Source organism: Indicator indicator, chromosome 1 (assembly GCF_027791375.1).
Source record: "Indicator indicator isolate 239-I01 chromosome 1, UM_Iind_1.1, whole genome shotgun sequence".
Lineage (NCBI taxonomy): Eukaryota > Metazoa > Chordata > Aves > Piciformes > Indicatoridae > Indicator > Indicator indicator.
This window is the reverse complement of record NC_072010.1, coordinates 17,798,929-17,820,078: the sequence shown is the minus strand read 5'-3', so window position 1 is coordinate 17,820,078 and position 21,150 is coordinate 17,798,929. Positions and strand designations below refer to the sequence as shown.

At 41.0% G+C, this 21,150-nt stretch overlaps 1 protein-coding gene across 1 annotated transcript; it reads right to left on the bottom strand.

Annotated features, from left to right (window-relative positions):
* Positions 1-300: 300 nt before the first annotated feature.
* ACAT1 (acetyl-CoA acetyltransferase 1) lies at positions 301-14,950 on the bottom strand. Its single transcript, XM_054400213.1, has 12 exons — positions 14,899-14,950; positions 12,450-12,497; positions 11,108-11,225; positions 10,097-10,192; positions 8,747-8,847; positions 6,572-6,715; positions 5,179-5,329; positions 4,530-4,625; positions 3,781-3,894; positions 3,313-3,377; positions 2,554-2,711; positions 301-1,427 (listed from the first exon to the last, which is right to left on the bottom strand). The coding sequence occupies exons 1-12, from the start codon at positions 14,935-14,937 to the stop codon at positions 1,307-1,309; spliced, it is 1,251 nt and encodes a 416-aa protein (XP_054256188.1). The 5' UTR covers positions 14,938-14,950; the 3' UTR covers positions 301-1,306.
* Positions 14,951-21,150: the final 6,200 nt, after the last annotated feature.

Below are 21,150 nucleotides of genomic sequence, written 5' to 3'. Positions count from 1 at the left end.
AGATTTACTATTTACTGGAGAGACTCTAGCACCTCCACAGGACAGTCAATGTCCACAATACTCTTTCAGATCTGGTAGTACTAAAGATGTGAATTATCGTGGCATCAGTTCACTTATTTTCAAAGGAAGAAACTGCTGTTCTAGGGCAAGTAACAGGTTTCAGAGCATGACGAAAGGTTAATTTTCTTACTAAATAGCATTTAAACCCCATTCTTCATTTGCTACCTCTTCAAGTACTCTGCTTCCCAGAAAAAAACAGATCCCACCACAGCCCAATCAAAGTATTTATTCTCTCTACTTTATGGAGGAAAATGTGGTGATAATCAGTGGGTAGAGATGATTTCCTGTTGCAATTAACGTCAAAATAAGCAAGCAGTTGTCCTAAAGTCCAGCTAAAACTTAAGTGTTTGACATTCATCCTTTGTGATAAAGGCAATACGGGAATAGGCTTTACAGTGGTGAAATGACCTCTTTGCAATTTCTTCAGTAGGCTTTTTACTAAGCTGCTTACTGAAATCTTGAACAAGGTTAATTGCAAAGAAGCATTCTCCTGTCTTCCCCTACCCACAACAGAATCGCTTGACCCTGAATTCACCGTAGTGTTTGGGAGTACAAGGGTGCAGCCAGGTATTGGGCATTCCCTAATGGACAAGCAGCAACAGTAATTGTACTCTGCTTAATAGCATGTTTATGAAACTGTAGCACAGAGGTTTAAATGAAAAACAAACCAACCCTAAACTGTTAGTAGCACATTGATGCTTTATTAGTACTTGCATGTTTAAGGTACAACCCTATTTCTCCTAGTTTGCTTGAATACTTGCCCCAAGCAAGGGCCCCTTTGCATTTAACTGGGGTGTGATGCACACACCATGGGAAAAATAGTTTAATTCCAAGGCTGTTTCTCTACAGAAAAATCACTTAGCATTCAGGAAAATTAAGCAACAAAACTGCAAGAAACTAGCTACTTCTAGTAGAAGCTCTACATGAGTTGCCAAGAGAATTAGTTTTCAGGGGCATTTGTGAAACCGTACATCAGTGACAGAGGAGATGTAGCTAACAAACATTCATAGATGTAGCTAACAAACATTCATTATTGTCAGGTGTCAGGATATTACCATAACTTGATAACCATAACTTGTACACTTTCTATTGGCACTGTAAAAAACTTGCACTGAGTCAAAAGTAATAAAAGCCCAGTTGTCTGTGTCAATAATCAATGGCATCCATCCATTTATTGAAAAATAAGATATACCACTTAACATTCTGATCTGAGGCTTCAAGGCTTTGTTTTCAATGCTCTTTAAGCCTACAGCTTCTCTATCAGTATTGCAGAAGCACCTCCTCCTCCATTGCAAATTCCTGCAAGACCATATTGTCCTTGTTTCAATGCATGGGCCATGTGAACAACAATTCTTGCTCCAGACATTCTAAATAAACAGAAGAAAAAAAAAATACATATACATGGGTTTGGGTTAAATGAAATTCTTAAATTGGCAGAATATAGCCCTGATCTTGTTGGTGTTTTTTCTCCCTCTCCAGTGAAAGCCCAAACAACCCCCTTCATCTACACTTACAGGTTAGTTTGCTCTAGCTACAGTACTTAAATATATTCCTACATATACACAAAACCTCCTTGTTTAGGGAACATTGCTTCTGGAAAAGGAAATTGCCTCCAAGTCAGATGTGTTTGCTTAGAGCTTGCTGTACTGCAGTATGCTACTTGGATCCAACTAATGTGCAAAATCAGGTATTTGAATTCTGTCCTTACACTGTCAAAATTAAGACCAAAACCCCAAACAAACCCACAAAAACCACACAAGCCCAACATACTCCCTTATCAGAAGCAGCTGATACTACAAAGGAGAGGAAAGCATGTCTAGCAGGATTATGCCTTGTTAAGAGCTCTTTCTGAACCATGAAGTCCTCCTGCCTCCTGATGTACAGTGTGGTTACTTCACATCTGTATTTACTTAAGTTTTGAAATGGGTTTTTCCTCACAGACCTGGGCCATGCAGCATGATCACCCTTAGGGAGAATTAATGGGATACACCAGTCATGAGTAAGTTACAGCTGTTGGGGAGCCCAGCAGGTGATCTGACTTAACTCCAAACAAAAGACCCACTAACGTTCCCCAGGCTCTCCCTATCTGCTGCCTTAGGTGCTTGGAGACTTTTGGATTCAATTCCAAAAATGCTTTGACTTTCACTTTGCTAACATAAGAAAATTAAAATTCCCTGTACCACATCCTTCACTATTTTCATAAGTTTACCTGTAAATTTTATTGGCTTATACTAACTGGTTAATTACTATTGTTTATTCTGTTACGTTAATAGTGATCTGGTTTAAATACTTCATAAACCCATGTAGCTATGCTAACAAATCCTTTATAAAAACTAGGTGAAAACTAACTGAAGGGGAAAATAGGATCATGCTCTTTTCAAGGTACCCTGAAATTTAACACCTGCATGAAGCCACTGTGTGCTTGATAACAGATTTCTATTACCAGAAAACAGCACCTCTGTGCAGAACAAAACCAGTGTATATTTTACTTACCCTATTGGATGTCCAAGAGAGACAGCACCTCCATTCATATTTACTTTCTGTGGATCAATACCCAGCATTTTAATGTTGGCCAGCACCACAACGCTGAAAGCTTCATTGATTTCCCACATTGCAATATCTTCTTTCTTCAGCCCTGTCTCACTTAGAATCTAGAAACAAGAATAATGGCTACTATGAAAAAAAAAATTAGGAAACTAATTCTAGAAATAGTAAGGTCTGTTTTCAAGTCAGTGACTCAGGCTGCCCATAGTCTGATTCTAGTTCACACTTCAGAACCTCTTTGTCAGATGGGAAAAACAGAAAACAAGACAGCGAAGCCCAAACTGAAGCTTTTGCAAGAGAAGACCGGAGAGCACTCTGTGCCAAGAACAGGTTTTCATCCTAACAGAGTTCCTACACTAAGTGCATTAAAACTGATAGTCTTGCCTGTCACCACACACTCATTTTCAGTTCCCCTTTGAACTAGTCTACACTTGTATAACCACATTTATTTTGCCTTTTGGCCATACTAGCTGTAAAGCCTCAAGCATTCAAACAAGCCCAAAGTTGGTGAAAGTGACATAAATCAATATTCTCCTTCAAAACATGAAACTCCAAAAATCTGAATTCTAGCACTGAAGCTCTGAACAAGTTATTTGTGTTTATGATGTAATTTAAATCCTAATTACAGGAAGATCCACCTGAGTGATGAACCAGTGATCCAGTGCTAGGAAGATTTGTTTGTTTTCATAAAACCAGTTTTATTCCTACCTTGGGAACAGCATATGCAGGTGCAATTGGGAAGTCAATGGGATCAACAGCAGCATCTGCAAAAGCTGTAAAAAAAACAAAAAAGATTAGTTTAAAGACCTTTTCTTTTAACCAGACATGATTTTTATCTGTGCAAGCAGCAAATCCAACCAGGATAGAAAAATTCTGCATATAATGGTCCATGAAACATATAAATCTGAAGTGTGGTACCTTAAGTGAGCTGCAGAAGAATTTTCTCAATATTTAATATCGTTCCATATAGAAAACTCTTTATGATCGAAAGCCTGCTTGGTACAACACTTAAGTTTCAAGCACTGCATTGAGAAGATGCAGCCATAATGCCTAAGGGCTCAGCTTTTCTGTGCCATGAACATCAGATAACTGCCCAAGCAGCACTCCCAGTCTGTGAGTATACAAGGGGAGTATTTTCCAGGACTGTAATCAGAGATAACAAAAGAAAAACTTTACCCACTATCCGTGCCAATGGCTTGACTTTCAGTCTCTTGGCTGCCTCTACAGTCATCAGCACCAGAGCAGCTGCTCCATCATTCAAAGTGCTGGCATTAGCAGCTGTAACTGTTCCTAGAAAAGGTAAAGTGCTGTTTAAACAGAGGGGAAAGGGTCACATAACTCATGCATAATGATTTTTGCTTTAACTTATGCCCTTGAACAGAAGATCTTAATGATATGGTGATAGCTGTTGCACTGAGTTAACGTAAAATTAGGGTTTTTTTACATAAATTGGATTAAACAACTACAAGTCACACCCACTCATATGTTTGTCCAGTGGCTGCTTAGATCACACCTTCCTGCTCCATTGCTGGCATTAACCCAGATTCCAACTCACAAAGGGTTGTGAATGAGTGGCAGGTTTTATTTAGCCACTGATTACAGACTTGGAACAGACAACCAGGTAAAGGCACTCCAGCTCCCACTGAAACAGGTGCTTGTACTTCATGGAGACCAAGGCAACAGCTAAACGGAAACCAATCTGTTTCAGTCTTTTTAAATGTCAAAAGCCATTTTTTTCCTGGTTTAAGGTTCCTGGACCACCTTTTACTCCAAGCCAGTTCATGCTTTTGTGACACATTTCTTCATCTTAGCAGACCTTTGGAAGTTAATGTTAGTGCATTCAGCTCTTTCCCACAGTACTTCTTACTATAACAAAGTTTCCCTGCATTTGTAGAAAATTAAGCAGTTAATTTATCAATAGTTACCATTTTCTTTTTGGAAGACAGTTTTCAGCTTTGGAACTTTACTAAAATCAACACGTTTGTATTCTTCATCTTCTTTCACTTCCATGTCTGGCTTTCCTGAAATACAGATTTGGGTTAGTATTTTATAGGACAGTCTATGCTTAAGACATTCTAACACAGTACTTGGATTAAAATCTGCCTTATTTAAACAATTTGTCTCAGTAAAAAAACAAACATGTAAAATGCATGTCAAGAAACATCCTTACGAAAACTGAAAAAGTTATTCCTTAATACAGTTTATACACAGCAAATCCATTTATACTTCCTAGTGTCTGAATAAAAGGGACAAAGAACATATAATTCAGGTAATTAATACAGACATTAAGACCACAGGTGTCCTCAAGCCATACAAGCTAAATAAAATAGCTAGTCTTCCACTTACATAAAGAAGGAAGAAGCCATGGTACATGGCAGTAAAGAAAAATTTAAAACCAAAACCAGATCACAGGTCACTGACTGCTGTCCAACAGAAAGTCTGCAGAACAAAAAACTCTAATCTAAAATTTGTGTTCCCCAAATCTGCTTGTTTAAACAACAACGTTGGCACTGAACACAGATGACATTACAGCTTTTAATGAGAAACACAACTCATCACACCTCTCCATAATACCTTTTTGTGAAATAGTGACAGGAACTATTTCATTTTTCAATATTCCTGAATCCCAGGCTGTTTTGCTCTTAGTGTAAGAGCCTATGGCGTAAGTGTCTTGTTCCTCTCGTGAAATTGTCAACTTCTTTGCAGTGTTCTCTGCACAGTTGCCCTTGGAGGAAACCGGGAATGTTAGGTTTGGTATTTCTGGTGCTGTGACATAGACATGTAATTGAAAACACTCAACCAGCCAATTTCCAGAATTGAATGCAACTTAGCACTCGGTGTCCACCTCTAAATTTACATAGTTGTGATCAAACAGGAACTTGGTTTTGGAATATGATCTTCAGATGTAGGAAAAGTCTTCTGGAACCCAATAATTAAAGCCATGAAGGAACTTTCCTTAAAAGGCTCCCCCTGCTCCCCACCCAAGTTAAAAAACTGCATGGAAAAGTAAGTTTTAAAGTGCTTAGGGCTGATGTCTTCAGAGACTGTTCAGCCACGGAACAGAATGTTTACATCATCATAGTCACGTTTTCATTCCAAAGGTTGCTATTCCAAAGGTTATATGAACAGGTCAGCATGCTGGGCTTACTTAGCCTTCCAGATCTGGTACTCTAAAATCTATACAAGTAAAAGTACAAACACCTTTTGTCTAATAACCAGAATGAAAGAACTAGAATGAAACCAATAATTTTATAAAAAGGTCAATCATAATTATACAATCATTAATTCATTACCCACACTGTAATACCTGGTGACAAAATAAGTAATTTTAAAAGGATACTCATTTGGTCAACCTGGAAGATTTGTTCTTAAACACATTTTGTTCCACCTCTCGTTTCTGTAGAAAACTTGGTGAATCAACACAAAACCCTTTGGTACCCTGTTCATCCAGTTCTTCAAACAAGCAAGCTCACATCTATGTAGTTAAGGAATTTAAAGTCTTCATAGCACCAGCAACCTAAGTCTACTGCCAAAACACAGACAAATTCCTACGGCCATAGGATGGGAGTTCCAGTATATTCACATCTGCAGCTGCTACAATGAAGACAAAAGGTTCTGAAATATTGTCACAACATTTGCAAACGTCGTGCAACCAACTCCTAGAGTTTTCCCCCACATACAGGAACTAGCAAAATCGTTATTTACATTCCTATAAAAAATCCTCACAATTACAATCCATTTTGGCTGAAATGTGGAAGTGGACTTTAACCAACAGCCTAAGCATTGTGCTACGCTGCAAAAAGAATGAATTGCACATGGAAATAGGGAGGTCTGTATGAAACACATGGATCACAATGGAATGTTCCAAGTTTGGTAGATGAAACAGTTTCATGATCGTTACAAATAAGCTCTTCAAAGCTGCACCAGGTTTATGGCTGATAATTTACCACTGTGCAGGAATATTTACCATATGGATATGGTTATAAGCATCTGTCAGCCCATCTTTTACTATAAGGTCTTCCAGCTTTACTCCTCCATAAGGTGTTGATCCCCTGCTCATCGTATAGGGAACATTGGACATGCTCTCCATTCCACCAGCAACCATTACATCCTGCTCAAAGCAAACAAGTTAAAATTAATAATGCAGTATGTCCTTCTGAAATTTTGAAATTAAAAAAATAATTTACTTTCACTAGTTTCTCTGAATTTCTCATTTTTATTTTTCATTTGCAGCTCCATATCTCTCTGGAACAAGCAACAGAATCTAAGACACCATTAAGAAGAGACATTTACAAGTGAAACAGCAGTTTAAAATAATATTGCTTCATCTTACTGTGTAAAGAGAGATAACTAATAACATCGTTGGCAAAAAAGAGAGATGTTAATGATTGGGGAACTTGAATTAAGATGAATCATTATGGGAATTTATAAATTAGTACACTTTTCAAGCTGAGAGAAAGCAACCAAACAGAAAACCTACAAACAGCAAAGCTATAAGGACCATAAACATATCTACTCTTCATCAGGCCTTTACCCCCAAAATCCTTAGCATCTCAGGATGTGAAGAATAGACAGAGTTATATTTAATGGCATATGTGAAATATGGATAGATTCAAGAAAAAGTCACACACTGTAGTTTGAGTCTTTGTGTCAGTGTGAGCTGAAATTCCCCCCACACCGACAATAACCAGGCTAGGTTGAACTATTGAGAGTTCAATGGTGCTGTCAACATGAATTCAAAAAGATTTTTCCATCAAAACAGCAATAAGAAAAAGAGCAAAGGGGTTTTGGTTCCTTTAAATTACAACTCTGAAATGATGGTTTCTTCAGAACAGATTAGGGGACAAACTAGAAAGGCAGATAAATCAAAAGGTATCTGACATATGGATGCAGCAACAGATCAGAGGAACAGGAGTCCCTGGCATTCCAAAATTGAAAGAACTGGAGACAGAAGTAATACAATTGTTTATATGATGATGTAAACTGATTCAAGGCACTGGGAACCATCACTGACTTTCATAGCACAGATACCTCACAGTCCACAGCCAGGAAAAACAAATACCAAAATCCCCCATAATTTAGAACTCTAAGTGACCAGCAACTGGTGGAGTCTGCTTTCGCTGTGACTGGCAGCACACCATGTATGATAAACTCCACGTTTCAGAGCTCATGGTCTGCATCTGTCAAACCAACCAAAGGCACAACCACTCACACCAAGTCATTGGATGAATTATTACATCCAAATGTAGTTATTTACACAGACATGCTGGGCCTGGTTCAAGACTTCCACCACCTTCAGTAGGCACTGGACAAAATGCTGTTCTCTGCAGAGCAAGGCCAAAGCAATAAGAAGTTGCCTAGCTTAGCTACAGCATTATTTTCACAGAAAGGAAATGAAACTTAAATATTTTACTTTTGTTCTAAAAAAAACCCAAACAAACTAACACCAAAAAATTAAACATAAAGCAATAACTACATTTCTCACTTATAAACCACTGACTTTGTAAACCAAAAATAGATACTGAACTGACAATGCTTTCAACTTCAGAGGAGTTCTTGCCCAAATGCTGTAAGCATGGAATTAAAAACAAAACTGAAATGTCTTCACATTCACACTTCTCCCACATCCTTTGCTGCACAGCATTTAACAGCTTGCTGAAGATGGCATATTCTCCTATCCTCCCAATAAGTGACGCTATTTTTCCCTATTGTACAGAGAACCTTGTAACACAGTTGACAGAGATAAGCAATTCTCCTCCATCAAGTTCTCTGCAATGAAAACGCTTATTCAGAGGCAATAGATCACACAGTCTGAAACAACACTGCTTTAATACGTATTTCATTCATTTAAGTGTTTGTGTGTCTGCAAGTCAAGATTACATGTCTAATCAAAACCAAACCCTATCCCAATTCCTTCATCTGACAATCTCCTAATTATGATACACTTCTAAAAATGTTTTTAAGCAAAACACACTTAAATGACTATAAAATTTTGCATAAGCAAAACAAAAACCTTACTAATTGACTTTATTATCCAAAACTAAAGCACAGTCCTATATCAAAGAGCACAGTCATTAGTAGGACAGGATCTACAACATCAGTTTTGTGGGGTTTACATAATATAGCACTAAAATTCACATACCTGACTCCCACACATCAAGCTTTGTGCTGCCAACATGATCGATTTCATTCCTGAAGCACAGACTTTATTGACAGTTGTAGAAGGAGTGCCAATTGGTAGACCTGAGTGAAAGATGATGTACAAACAAATGTGTTATTTAAAGGGTAGACTAACACTTTACTGGTGTTTCTGCAGTATTTCATGAGAACAATTTTTACCTAAGCCCAGCATGTCTATTGTGCACTCTTTAGCTAGCCAGAGTGACTTACCTACCCTCATCCCTAGTTACTACCCTTCAAGATTCTTGCTGTTTCTCCTCTCTCAACAACAGATTTCCAAGCAAATGAAGAGACAGAAGAGTGGCAAAGCAACTCCAGAACTATTCCTCCTCCTGACACCCTGATCCCTGCCTCTAAGAAACACTGACAACTGAAAAGGGGGGCTGTAGAATTTAGCAAATGGCAACAAGACAGACCACAGATGTAAGCGACTCTAAACACACGCAATATTGGACAGGACCAAAAGCCCTAGGAGTCAGTGTCATTCACAAGGTTATTAACAAGTTGCTGGTTTTGACAGTTCATTACAATAGCTCTGAGCTCAGCTGCTCACAGCTTGGCTCAAGACAATTGCATCTCTGCCTCTGCCCTGGGCTTGCTCTCCAGTATTATGGCGCTGCTACCGGCACATCACCAACAGCGAGGTGGGAAAAACTAGCCAGGGGAAAGAAGAGAGCTGTATACATCCCTTTGCCAAAATGGAAGCAGTTCCTTCTCTTTCAAAAAGATACGTAAAAGTATCCAGTTCTTATCCAGAGACTTTCCTAGATTCATACTGAAGTATGGCACCCCATTCCCAAAGCAAAAGGGAGAAGAAAGAATTGCTGCACCCCAATAACACTCATGCTGTAGTTAACATTACAAAGTGAATCCTTCCAGTAACAGCTCCACGCTCCAAAAGAAGAATGTAACGATGTACTCTTATCTGCAGTTCAAGGAAACTCACTGACCCCTTACCCAATAAGGCTTAAGAGTAATGATACACTGAAGAAAAAGTCTGTTTCATGAAAGATTCAAAGAGCAGCACCCATCAGGAGTTTAATATGCTCCAGAAGTATCAGCCCAGTCTCCAGTACTGTTTTCTCCATGGTGCAAATACCACAGACTATTACACCCATTGTGGCTACAAAAATTGATTCCTGAGAACACATGATTAGGCTCACTTACATTCACCCACCACAGGACAAAAAGCAAACATGGAATGTCTTGTCAAAGGGCTGGGCACTGCTTTGCTTTAACTCACAGCTCAGTAATCTACGCTGTCTGCATGAAGATAGCAAACATTTATCCCCAATAACAAGACAATGAATACCTGCTCCCAAGACTGCTTGTCTTGCTGGAGCTTGTCCTTGTCCAGCCTGCAACACATTACCCATGTATGCTTCCTTCACTTCTTCTGCAGGAATACCTATAAAACAAAATTTTTCCAGTTCAGGATTTTTTGCATGGAAGGTATCATTCCCTTTAACAAACCTTCCCACTAAAGTTTTCTGTCAAAGACTGATGAAATGTGTCATGTCCCATTTGTGTGCTTACATCACACAGGCCCCTGTTGGGTGCATTCCAGATCTTTACCCTCATATTCATGGACCACAGTGAACTGGTGACCCAGACAGAACTCCCTTGTTACATGGCAGAACTACAATTAGATTACTAAAGCAAATATTTTCAAGTCTTAGTTTCCATGAATGATTAAATGCACAAAGCTTTCTACGTGCCACATTTATGCCTAAAAAAACATATTTGTCTGTTTGCCTAACAGCAGCAAGCCAAAGCCATAGCTAGTTCCCACCGGACACAAGAGGCTGCACTCCTGCTGCATGTCTCGCAACAACCCTGATTCAAGTTCTTGTAATGTGCTGTTTCAAAAAGCCAAATTTGGAGAAAAGTAACCCTCTCTACGAGACTTTTCTGTTAATTTGAATCCATCAATTGTCTCACGAGGGTGTTTCCATGCAAAAAAAAAAAAAAAAAAAATAGGCAGGGAAAGGAAGGGTCATTGGTTTCAGCAACAAGTAGCCTTTGCATCGGCCTAGGTGTGCCATAAAACCCCAGCCCAGAAAAACAACTAACGTGTTCAGACAGATTTGCATTGGCACAGATATCCCTAAGTAATATTCTGCTCCTAAAAATAGTACATAATTCAAATTGAAGCAAAGCTCAACAGCCAACTTTACTTAAATACCATTTACGGATAAAGACTTCTAAAGAGTTCTACAGCAGCAAAAAGCACAGGATCTTTTATATACCAAGCAACTGAAGACAGAAGGATACTGTTCTGAGACACTTCAGGTTTTGTCACAGAAAAAAGATTTACATATACCTGCTCTTTCAATTGCTCCCTTAATTGCAATGGAACCAAGTTTAGCGGCAGGCAATGACGAAAGAGATCCTTGGAAAGATCCAATTGGTGTCCTTACAGCACTTGCTATCACCACCTCCTAAGAAAAGTATGGAGTAAAGGTCACACTCTCTCTCACAAAGGCACACTTATACCCACTATTTAAATTTATTCACTTTTACTCTTTCCTTCCCACCACAGCTTCCTTCCTATCCTGCATGCATTTTAGAGTGCTAAAATAATCTTTATTAATACATGTAATACGGGCAATAAACAGAAGGAATTAGAGATTGGTGTAGACCTGCAGGACTACAATCTTGTTGGGATCATGGATCAATGATGAGGTGGCTCCCAAGGCTGGAGTACTACTACCATGGAGGAAGTACAGCCTCTTTAGGAAGAACATATCAAGGTGATGAGGAGAGGGAGTTGTCCTTTACATGAAAGAACAGCTGGAGTGCACTAAGCCCAGCCTTGGGATGGATGATGCTTGCAACAATCCCAAAGCCCTGCAAGGAGTCATCATCAAAGAAAGCTGGTTAATATTTGAGGATCTCTAGAGGTCCCTTCCAACCTCTACTGTTTCGCAATTCTGTGATTATCTCCTCCAAGCTCAGGAGTAATCCATTCCAACAAGCAGAAAAGTCAGGTGAAAAAGCCACACTGTCTGTACAGATGGCCAAAACTCACAAAAAGGAAACATACAGAAGGTGGAAGCATAGACAGAGAATCTGGGAGACGCTGTCTGAATATGCAGGGATGAGGCTGAAAAAAATAAAGCCCAAAGAGAATAAAATATGGCAGACAAAACTAAAGCCCAAACAGAATAAAATCTGGCAAGAGATATCAAAGGCAACAAGAAAGGCTTTCATAAGCACTTTGAAGGCAAATGAAAGTCTAGGGAAAATGTGGGGGGACTTGGCGACACAGGACACAGAAAAGGCTCAGGTAATGAATGTTGTCTTCATCTTACTCTTCACTAGTAGAGCAAGCCTTCAGAATTCCAAGACTCCAGAGATCGGGGGGTTACTTTGTAACAGCAAGTTGCAGGATAACACATAAATCACTTCAGAAGCTATATGTTTCAGGAATGGGTAGATAGTTGCACTAAGCCTATGTTAGCTGACACATTTCTACCCAATTCCATCCCACGCTACCAATTAGCAAACCAAAATAAAAAAGGAAATATTTTATTCTGTATTTTTCAGTAACGTATGACCTGGATATCACTCACACTGCCTTCAATGTAGATTTTATTTGGTGCTAACTTTTTTAAAACTTCAGCAATTAAGAAACAGCTTTAAACTAGTCGTTTATTACTTACATTTAAAGTACGCTGTGATGCATAGCCACGGCTTGTATACTTCAAAGCCTGAAAATGAGAAAGTCCACAGAATTTCATATCAGGAAAGCCAATGCCATGACAATTCAGTAATGTACCATTTTCACAGAAATCACTCTTTGAAAAAAGAGTATCTAGGAAACACTGGGAAAATATTTTCAATCATAACATGCCTTTTTTAAAAAAGTTCAGTTTGACCATAACATCTGTGCTAAAATATTTTCTGGGGAAAAAAAAAAAAAAACAAACCAAAAAAAAAAAAAAAAAAAAAAAAAAACACAAACAAAAAACCAACCCAAACCAAAAGACAGATATTCCTTTAAAACCAAAACTCACTTCATTTTGGCCAAGTCTGTTATGTACACACATAGCATACATCTAAACTAGGGCAGTGGTGCTACCTTGAAAAAGTTCACTAGTCTCTCTGTCTTTTCTCCAGACTTGGGTTCATTCATTGCTCTCATTAATTTAACTGTTTTTAAAACAGTGGTAGTTTGTGTCTGCAGGTTCATTTCATTGGTGTTTCATAAGCAAACATGAGGTGAATGAATTCAGAATGCTACAACAATAAATAAAAAACCGAATCGACAAAAAAAATACACCAAATAAACCAACAAAACCAAGAAAAATAAAGTTTAGGAGGAAGTTCTTCACAGAGAGAGTGATTGCCTATTGGAATGGGCTGCCCAGGGAGGTGGTGGAGTCACCGACCCTGGAGATGTTCAAAAGAAGACTGAATGAGGCACTTGGTGCCATGGTCTAGTTGATGGGGTAGGGCTGGGTGATAGGTTGGACTGGATGATCTTGGAGGTCTCTTCCAACCTGGTTGATTCTGTGAGTCTATGATTCTATGAAAGTTAGCATCTGATTGATCAGGCTAATTCAACAGCATCTATCTTCATTTAATTAGTGGGAATTGTTTAATACATTAAGAGAATTATCTTTCAATTAGTGGTTCAACATATCAAGAGTTTAAGCCATTTCCTTAGACAATATTTCAGGACTTTGGAAACTTCTGCTAATTAATGAATAAGGGCTAAATAAATGCTAATTAAAAATAATACCTACTTATAGATGCAGGAAAAACACAATCAATTTTATAAACCAATGAATATTTTCTGCCATTGTGCCTACAACAGGAAAATTTAGTCTGTTTCTCTCTTCATTTGACAATCTTTGACTAACAAAAAGGCTTCTACTGCTTTTAAATTTGTTGTGGGTGTGGCGTTTTTAGTTCAGGTTGTAATAACCAGCAGAAAGTTTTAAGTTAAACTTCTCTTTAAGAATGAATTATGCCCTTGCAGGGCTTTAATAAGAGGGGGTTCAAGGGTTAGCATCAAAAAAAACCCAACAAACAAAACCACTAGCAAAGTAACATGCCCTTACTGTGCTACTACTAAAGGTTACCTTTGTAGTAACCTGAACAAACCAGACAATACTCTAAGTGTATCTGGCATCTGCTAGTAGTGTTCATGGTCTGTGTCAATTACAGACTTTTTAAAAAAACAACAACAAAACCAAACACAAACCAACCAACAAAAAACCAACCAACCCCAAACAAAACCGACCAAACCCCACCCATGCCATTTTCTACAGCTGGTGAGACACAACCTTCTGCTTTGCATATGGCAATATTTCCAACCCACATGCAACCCAGAGCAGCACTTCACCTGCCCTTTTCTTGGTCGTACAGATCTCTACACCAGTGACAGGATCTCTAGCACTCCAGGCCAACCAGGCACCCTCACCAATAAAGTAAGTAGTGCCCCAAAGCAACCACGTACTACATGTGGCCCTTCAGGCAGAAGCACCCAGTACTCTCCCCTGGTGCACACGGAGCCACGTTCGCTACCTGCTTCCCCTCCCGGCCCCGGGTAGCAGAAGCTACTGACAGCTAGCTACACAACCTTATCGATGAAGAGAGCGACGGATACGCGACTCTAAGGGGGAGCAACTTATGACGGAAAGAACTGAAGAGTCCGGCAAGAGCCCCGCTCAGCTCTCTGCGTTCCCTGGGCTGACAGGCACCGGAGAAAAGCCGGTGTCAGGATCGCGGCTAAAGGTCCCTCTGGCTTAGCACGGCTGCCGGCACGGGGCTGCCGAGGTGGCAGAAGCCACCCTTCACCGACCAGACAGCTCCGGGGCGACGCGACCCTCCCGGCCCCGCAGGCCGCGACGGACACTAGCCTCTAGCTTCCCTGGTCGAGACTCCGCAGCAGGAGCCGGCCTGGGAACCTGCTCCCTCCCCTCAGCAACTCCCTGCCGCCGCGCCGCATGGGTGAGGCGAGGGGGACGAAGCCTTCTCTGCCACAGACGTGGGTGTGACCTTGGCCAAGTCCTTCCAGGCCCAGCAGCAGGCGGAGGCCTGCACAAGGAGGGAGGAATAAAGGAAGGGAAAGGAAGGGCCCGCTCTGCACGCCCCTCGCCTCACCCGCAGCAGCTTCTGGCCCGGGTGCCGCCAGCCCAGCATCGCCACTGCTGCCATATTGCCGCCGGCCGCCCCTCGTCACCTTCACCGCCGCCCCCACCGCGGCCTATAGACGGCGAAACCCCGCCTCTTCCCAGCTCCTATTGGTCCTGAGACCGAGGGCGGTGCCAAATTAGTTCCTGCCATTGGCTGGGCTGGAAGGCGGGCCGTGAGCACGGCCGAGCCGAGACGGGAGGCAGCGGCCCCTGGCGGGCCCGGACACCGAGGGCTGGGAGTGTAGTTGGTGCCTGTCAGCTCCGGACGCTGCTGCGGAACCGCTGTCCTCCCTAGGAACCCTTTCTGCAGTGACTGACACATTTCTTTCGTTCCTTATACTGCCTCTTGGAGGCCAGGTGGGGCGGAGCAGAGGCGTCCTGAGAAGAAGGAAGGGAGCACCGGTGGGACCGCCTCGGGTAGGGGACGCGCAAACGTGTTTTCCGTGCTGAGAATAATAACTAGTAACGAACAACATGAAGACAGCGTGGAGGATCCTTGCGGGGCAGGAACCAACTTCCAGGGTTCCAACAACAACTCCAAGGCTGCGCACCTGCGATCCTTGGCCCAGCCCCTCGCCCAGCTCTCCCCTATTGAGCTGAAATGAGACAAAGGAGTTTAGCTCCATGTGGAGCTCCTATCAGAAGCACTCCAATTCTGGAGTATTTCTGAGTCCGGGCCACTTTCTGTTAAGTGTGCCCTTGTGCTGTTTTTGGAAAATCCAGCAACATAATTCCCTTTAAAAACCTTCTTGTCTAGCCCTGCTCTAATTATCTAACAGAGTTACCTTCAAATTCAAACCTGGCTGAGACCTGTCAAGGCACCTGCCTTTACAGGAAGGTTACTACCCACTCGACCCCAGCTGGTTTTCAGGGTGTCCATACCAGTTCCACGGTATTCCCAGCACTTTGCTTTCCGCACCCCTCTATGCTCTTTGCCTCTCAATCTAGATTTCTAGATGAAGGCCAGTATGAAATCTCTACAGCTGTCTGCCTGCCTGACAATGCCTGTTCCCACTGTTTATCCAACATGCACAGAGCTAAGCCAAGAAAGCTTGGTTCTTCCTGGTCTTGAGCTTTGTATCTCAAAAGAACAGGCTCAAAAGGCAAGGTGACATTCTCCATGAACTAGTACTAGCAGTTCTGTATTTTTTAATGCTCAGTCTCACTTACCTTCCCCTCAGCCACTTTTTTAATTCTTGAAGGAGTTAGCGTGCCTTCTGTTACAGTAACCCATGACTGCTGCATTCATCAGGGTTGGTATCTACAAGCCAGGTAAAGCAGCATTTACTTGCACCTTCAGGCCACAAGCTGGGACAAATGCCAAGAAGCACGCTTTGAATACAGCATCTGGAAAAACAAGAGTATCTCAACAGCTTGTTACCATCCACTTGCTATCTTGACTGATTTTGTTATTATTTTCTCTTCACATTGTAAAACTAACTCATCAAAACTGTTTCTGATTATCTTCTGTTCTGCATCTCATTCATTTCACTTTAAGAGAGGATTTCACTTTCCCTTTGTGTTTCCTCTCAAAATAATTCTTTCCTTCTTTCCACATATTCTCCAGACATGCAGTAAGAGGCTGATTAGCACTGGTAAGAATGAGGGAAGTATTTGTACTGTTTTGCATCCTTGACTATCACTGATAGCTGATGTCCTGAGAGTTTAACCAGTCTAGTCTAGACCTTTGATTTCGAGCTGAAGTTTTCAAGCACAAACCCAAGATTAACAGGAACTGACAAATATTGACTCAAGAAAAACTTCAGATTTTACCCTGAACATATATATATGTATCACACAGGAAAAACCTCCAACTTGGTTGGATGAGGGTATTTTTTAGAAATTAGTAATGCTAAAAGCATATAAAACAAAAACCAAAATGAAACAAAGCAAACAAAAAACCCTAAAGAAAAATGAAAAAGGAATGCTCTTATTTAACTTTGCCCCTACTCCTACACCATGCTGCCCTTCTTCTGGGATACAGCCTGCTAATGCATCAGGACTAACATTTGTGTCATCCCAGTCAGAAAGGCACTTGGACTCCCAGACATATTGGTAAACAGGTCCTTTATTGGAGCTCCTACAAGGAGGAAAAAGGGGACAATAAAGATCATCCTACCTCCCTTCAGGTACTGGGAACCCAGAGCTGAGCAGCATCAGACACACCTCCAGTCAGAGCATGGCTGGTGGTGCAGATCCCATTTGTGAAGGTTCCCCAGCATTTTCTCCTTTAGAGGTCTTGTAGGATCTTCTGAGGAAAAAAAAAAAATTTTGGTCATAATTTCTTCTGTCAAAAGGATATCCACAAAGAACATGCTGATTTGCTCCGAGATGAAGACAACATGCAGGTGGTAATTGCCAGTGCCAGAAGGAAACTCCTCTGTGTTCCTTTGTTACAATTAGGTGACCAAGTATTTTCTGTCGCCCTAGGATAGATGCAGACTAGGACAGGCCAGAAGGTCAAGCTTATCCTGCACCATAACAGGGCATAGGCTGTGCTGTCATATAATAGCTGTAGAAGGCTGTGCCTTCTCAGGTTAACTGTATGTAGGTCATTGGTATAAAATGGTCTTCTGGTTAGGGCATTGCTAAAATATGGCTGTTGTAATGTACAGAGTGATCACATCTCTGGCCTACAAGGTAAGCAAGGTCAGTTGATTATTTACCAGTTTTCAGCAAAATATTGACTCTATTTAGAACTAAATTTAGAACTACAACATAGGACTACAATAAAATGAATTAATTGTTCTACAACTTCAAGTCTCCAACAAGATAACATTAAACAAAGTAACATTAGTTTAAAAGTGATCTGGAGCCATGTAATAACTCCAGTGCATAGAGAAGCTAAGTGAAGAAAAAAGAAATATCCCTTCCCTAGAGTTAATAGATGTATTTCAGGACAAAAATCCTCTAATGCAGTATCAATGCAGAAGGAATGCCTTTAGAAGGTCAAACACAACATCCACTGCAACTGGAATTCCCTTCTGCACAAGTGTCCTGGGGTTATGGTGCAGTCCTTTTCCCAGCAGTTTGGGCTGCACCTTCTCCCACAGCTCTTGATTTACACCCTCCCTATCATGAAGCTATGCCAGTGGCAGGATGCCCTCCCCCAGCCACCCGCTAGCCCTAGCCGACTGGCCCTGCAGGAGCAAGCTGGAGCAGGAGGAAACCCTTTTGTCTGTGGGATCTGTGTCCTTCCCCTATGAGGCAGTGTCCAGGAGCTGCTTGCACATCTCCAGGAGATAGCAGGCACTGAGAAGGGTGCTTCCAACATGGTATATGTTCGGTCCCAGGACACTGATCTTCATACATCTTCCCTCTGCCCATCCTCAATCTACTGCTGCCTCTAGTAAGTTAGTTGCATTTCCCCTTCCACCCTGCCCCCACCTTTCCCCTCTTCAGCCCTTTTCCTCTGGGAAGGCTTTAAGATTTCCATATTTAGCAGATTCGGGACTTCAACAGGGACTATAGGAGAGGAGCACTGTCTACAGCCACTACTTGAGGCTGAGCAGAAGAATCAGAGCAGTTTCTCTGGACTTCCCCAGCATCTACCTTCACTGTTTAGTGATGTTAAAGCATATACTTATTACCCACAAAAGTGTCTAATCCTTTTTGAACCTGCTGATACCTCTCCCTAGAAAACTCTCCCCAGCACACCCTGGAAACAAGTGTTCCTTTAGTGTTTTAAAGCAATCTTCTGGTTTTATCAAGTAGCGCCACTGCTGATGTTTTTGTAAAGCTTGGTCACATCCATATTTGAATTCTCCTTTCCTAGCTGAAGCTCCAGCTTCCCTAGCTCCATGGCAATTTGGTTTCCTTCCCACCCTTTGGTGGGGAACCTAGTCAAAAGCTGCTGACAACCCATCAGTCCCCTGCCACTGAAGGTGGCTTTTAGAACCACATGACACACTTTGGCCAGCAGTTCCCTTTGACACCTCCATTCCTTCAGAAGTGATGACCGAATTTCATCTGGGGCTTATCGACATCTATCACACCTGTTTGGTGCAATAAACCCAACACCACAGCTTGAAGCAAGTTCCAACTGCCTCCTACAATGAAAAAACAAAAACAACAAAACAACAACAGAAAAAGAAAGCAGGGAGTGTGGTTATTTCATTAATGCCTTCAGCAGTAGAAATCAGCACCTGCAATAGATGGCAAATCCCAAGCTGTACATATTAGTATTAGACTGTGGTCTTAAAACCAGGAAGAAACCCATGCTCCATTCCCTTTCTCAGTTTCTTTCAGCATCTCTTCTCACCCAAGATCAATTGTAATATACTAATTTCAAAGTTGCTAATTTTCACTGTTCAGTCTTTTAAACACAGCCACACTGCGCTGCTCTTCCTTAGCTTGGGTGATGAGATTTGCTTTGATTGTGCCTCAGATCAGCAGATTGAAGCATCAGGTCCCAGCTGTTCTCAGATCACATGCAGGACTTGGAGCATAGGATCCAGCTGAAGTTACATAGCAAATCTCCATCACTAAAATGCAGGTGAAATGCAGGCATCACACCAACACCTAGAGAGAGACAAAAAGAGACGTGTGTATATATAGACGGTCTAGAGCACAAGTCCTACAATGAGCAGCTGAGGAAAATGGGGTTTTGTCTGAAAAGGAGGCTGAGGGGAGACCTTATCACTCTCTATGACTACCTGAAAGGAGGTTGTAGCAAGGTGAGGGTCAGTATCTTTACCCAAGTAACAAACAACAGGATGAGAGGAAATGCCCTCAAGTTGCACTAGGGGATGTAGGTTGGACATTAGAAAAGATTTGCTTCACCAAAAGGGTTGTCAAGCATTGGAGCAGGCTGCCCACAGAAGTGGTGGAGTCACCATCCCTAGAGAGATTTAAGCAATGTGTAGATGTGGTGCTGAGGAACATGGCTTAGTTGTGGACTTGTCAATATTAAGATACATGATTGGACTCCATCCTTAAGGACTAAACAACTCTAGGATTCTATGTGGGCACATGAAGAAAAGAAAGCAACCTAACTTCTTAGTTTATCAGAAAAATGAAGCAGGTCCAGAGCCTTTCATGTTTAGGTCAGTGATTCTACCTAAACTGTGATCAATTCCTACTGGTAGGAGTTGATTGAGCTAAGCAACTCCTGTGATAACTAGCTTACTTCTAGAGAACAACTCCACCTGGGAAACCACTGTTGTGAAAGACCACACTCAGCCCTAACACAGAAAAAGCCTTTGGAAATACTGGCAGCCTGCTATCAAAGTCCTGCCTACAAAGAACTGCCAGTTTGCAAATTGCCATGAACATTCGAATAGTCAAGAATAGTTATTCCACACAAGTAATTTCTAATCTTTGCATGTAACAAAGCACAAAACGCTGATGTTAGCTGGTGCATTTCAAAGAACAATGGAGCTGAAATGTAGAAAGAGATTCACATTAAAAGGCAAGGACAATCAGAGAAGAAAAGGATTTGTGGTAAAAGCTCTCCTTCATGCCATCCATTGTTCTCACATCACTGTTTACTGCAGGGATCAGGTACCTGAGGGTCTCAACAATCTGGTGATACCAGTAATTTTCAGTGACACTCATTGTAAGCAATTTTGGAGACAAGAATCAACCAAAATATTCAGCAATCTGAGTATACCTCAGTAAGTTACAGAGAGACATAACCCTGTCATAAGCAAATTGGGCACTTCCAGCCACATTTGGCAGGGTAGGCTTTGATACAGTGAAGTGGAAAGACTACACCTTGTATTTAAATACAATTTAGAATAGCTCTACATCACACCTTAGGTAACTGAAAAAAAAAAATCACAAAAAGGAAAGAACTGGAAGTCTTTCTCTTAGAATCAGGCACATTTTACAGTGGCATTTTTCAGGAACAGTGCCCAAATTTGTCTTAAAAATTTTGCAGGGAATGATACGAAAATACCTTACTAAATGAGTAGTCTTTTATATTACATTTTTATTTTGCAAGAAAATAAATTATACAACTTAAAAAATAAAATTCAAAAATTAAGCAGTACATCAAAATAGTTTAGCTGGACTGCCATACAGAAACTACCACCATTCAAAACTGTACAGCATTATTATCTTGGTAGTGGCACACATTCAAAATTGTAAATACCATACGTAGATAGATATTACAACTCGGGAACTCAAGTTTGCTCAACACTCCAGACTACATATAGTGTATATGACAGGAAAGCTTTCATGTATTGTTTATTTCACAAATATGACCTCAAAGAATTAC

Coding starts and splice junctions, on each gene's coding strand:
- ACAT1 (XM_054400213.1), bottom strand. CDS start 14,937: ATGCTGGGCTGGCGGCACCCGGGCCAGAAGCTGCTGCGG. Junction 10,193..11,107: donor GGGAGCAATTGAAAGAGCAG/GTATATGTAAAT, acceptor TTTGTTTTATAG/GTATTCCTGCAGAAGAAGTG. Junction 3,895..4,529: donor TGTCTTCCAAAAAGAAAATG/GTAACTATTGAT, acceptor TACCTTTTCTAG/GAACAGTTACAGCTGCTAAT.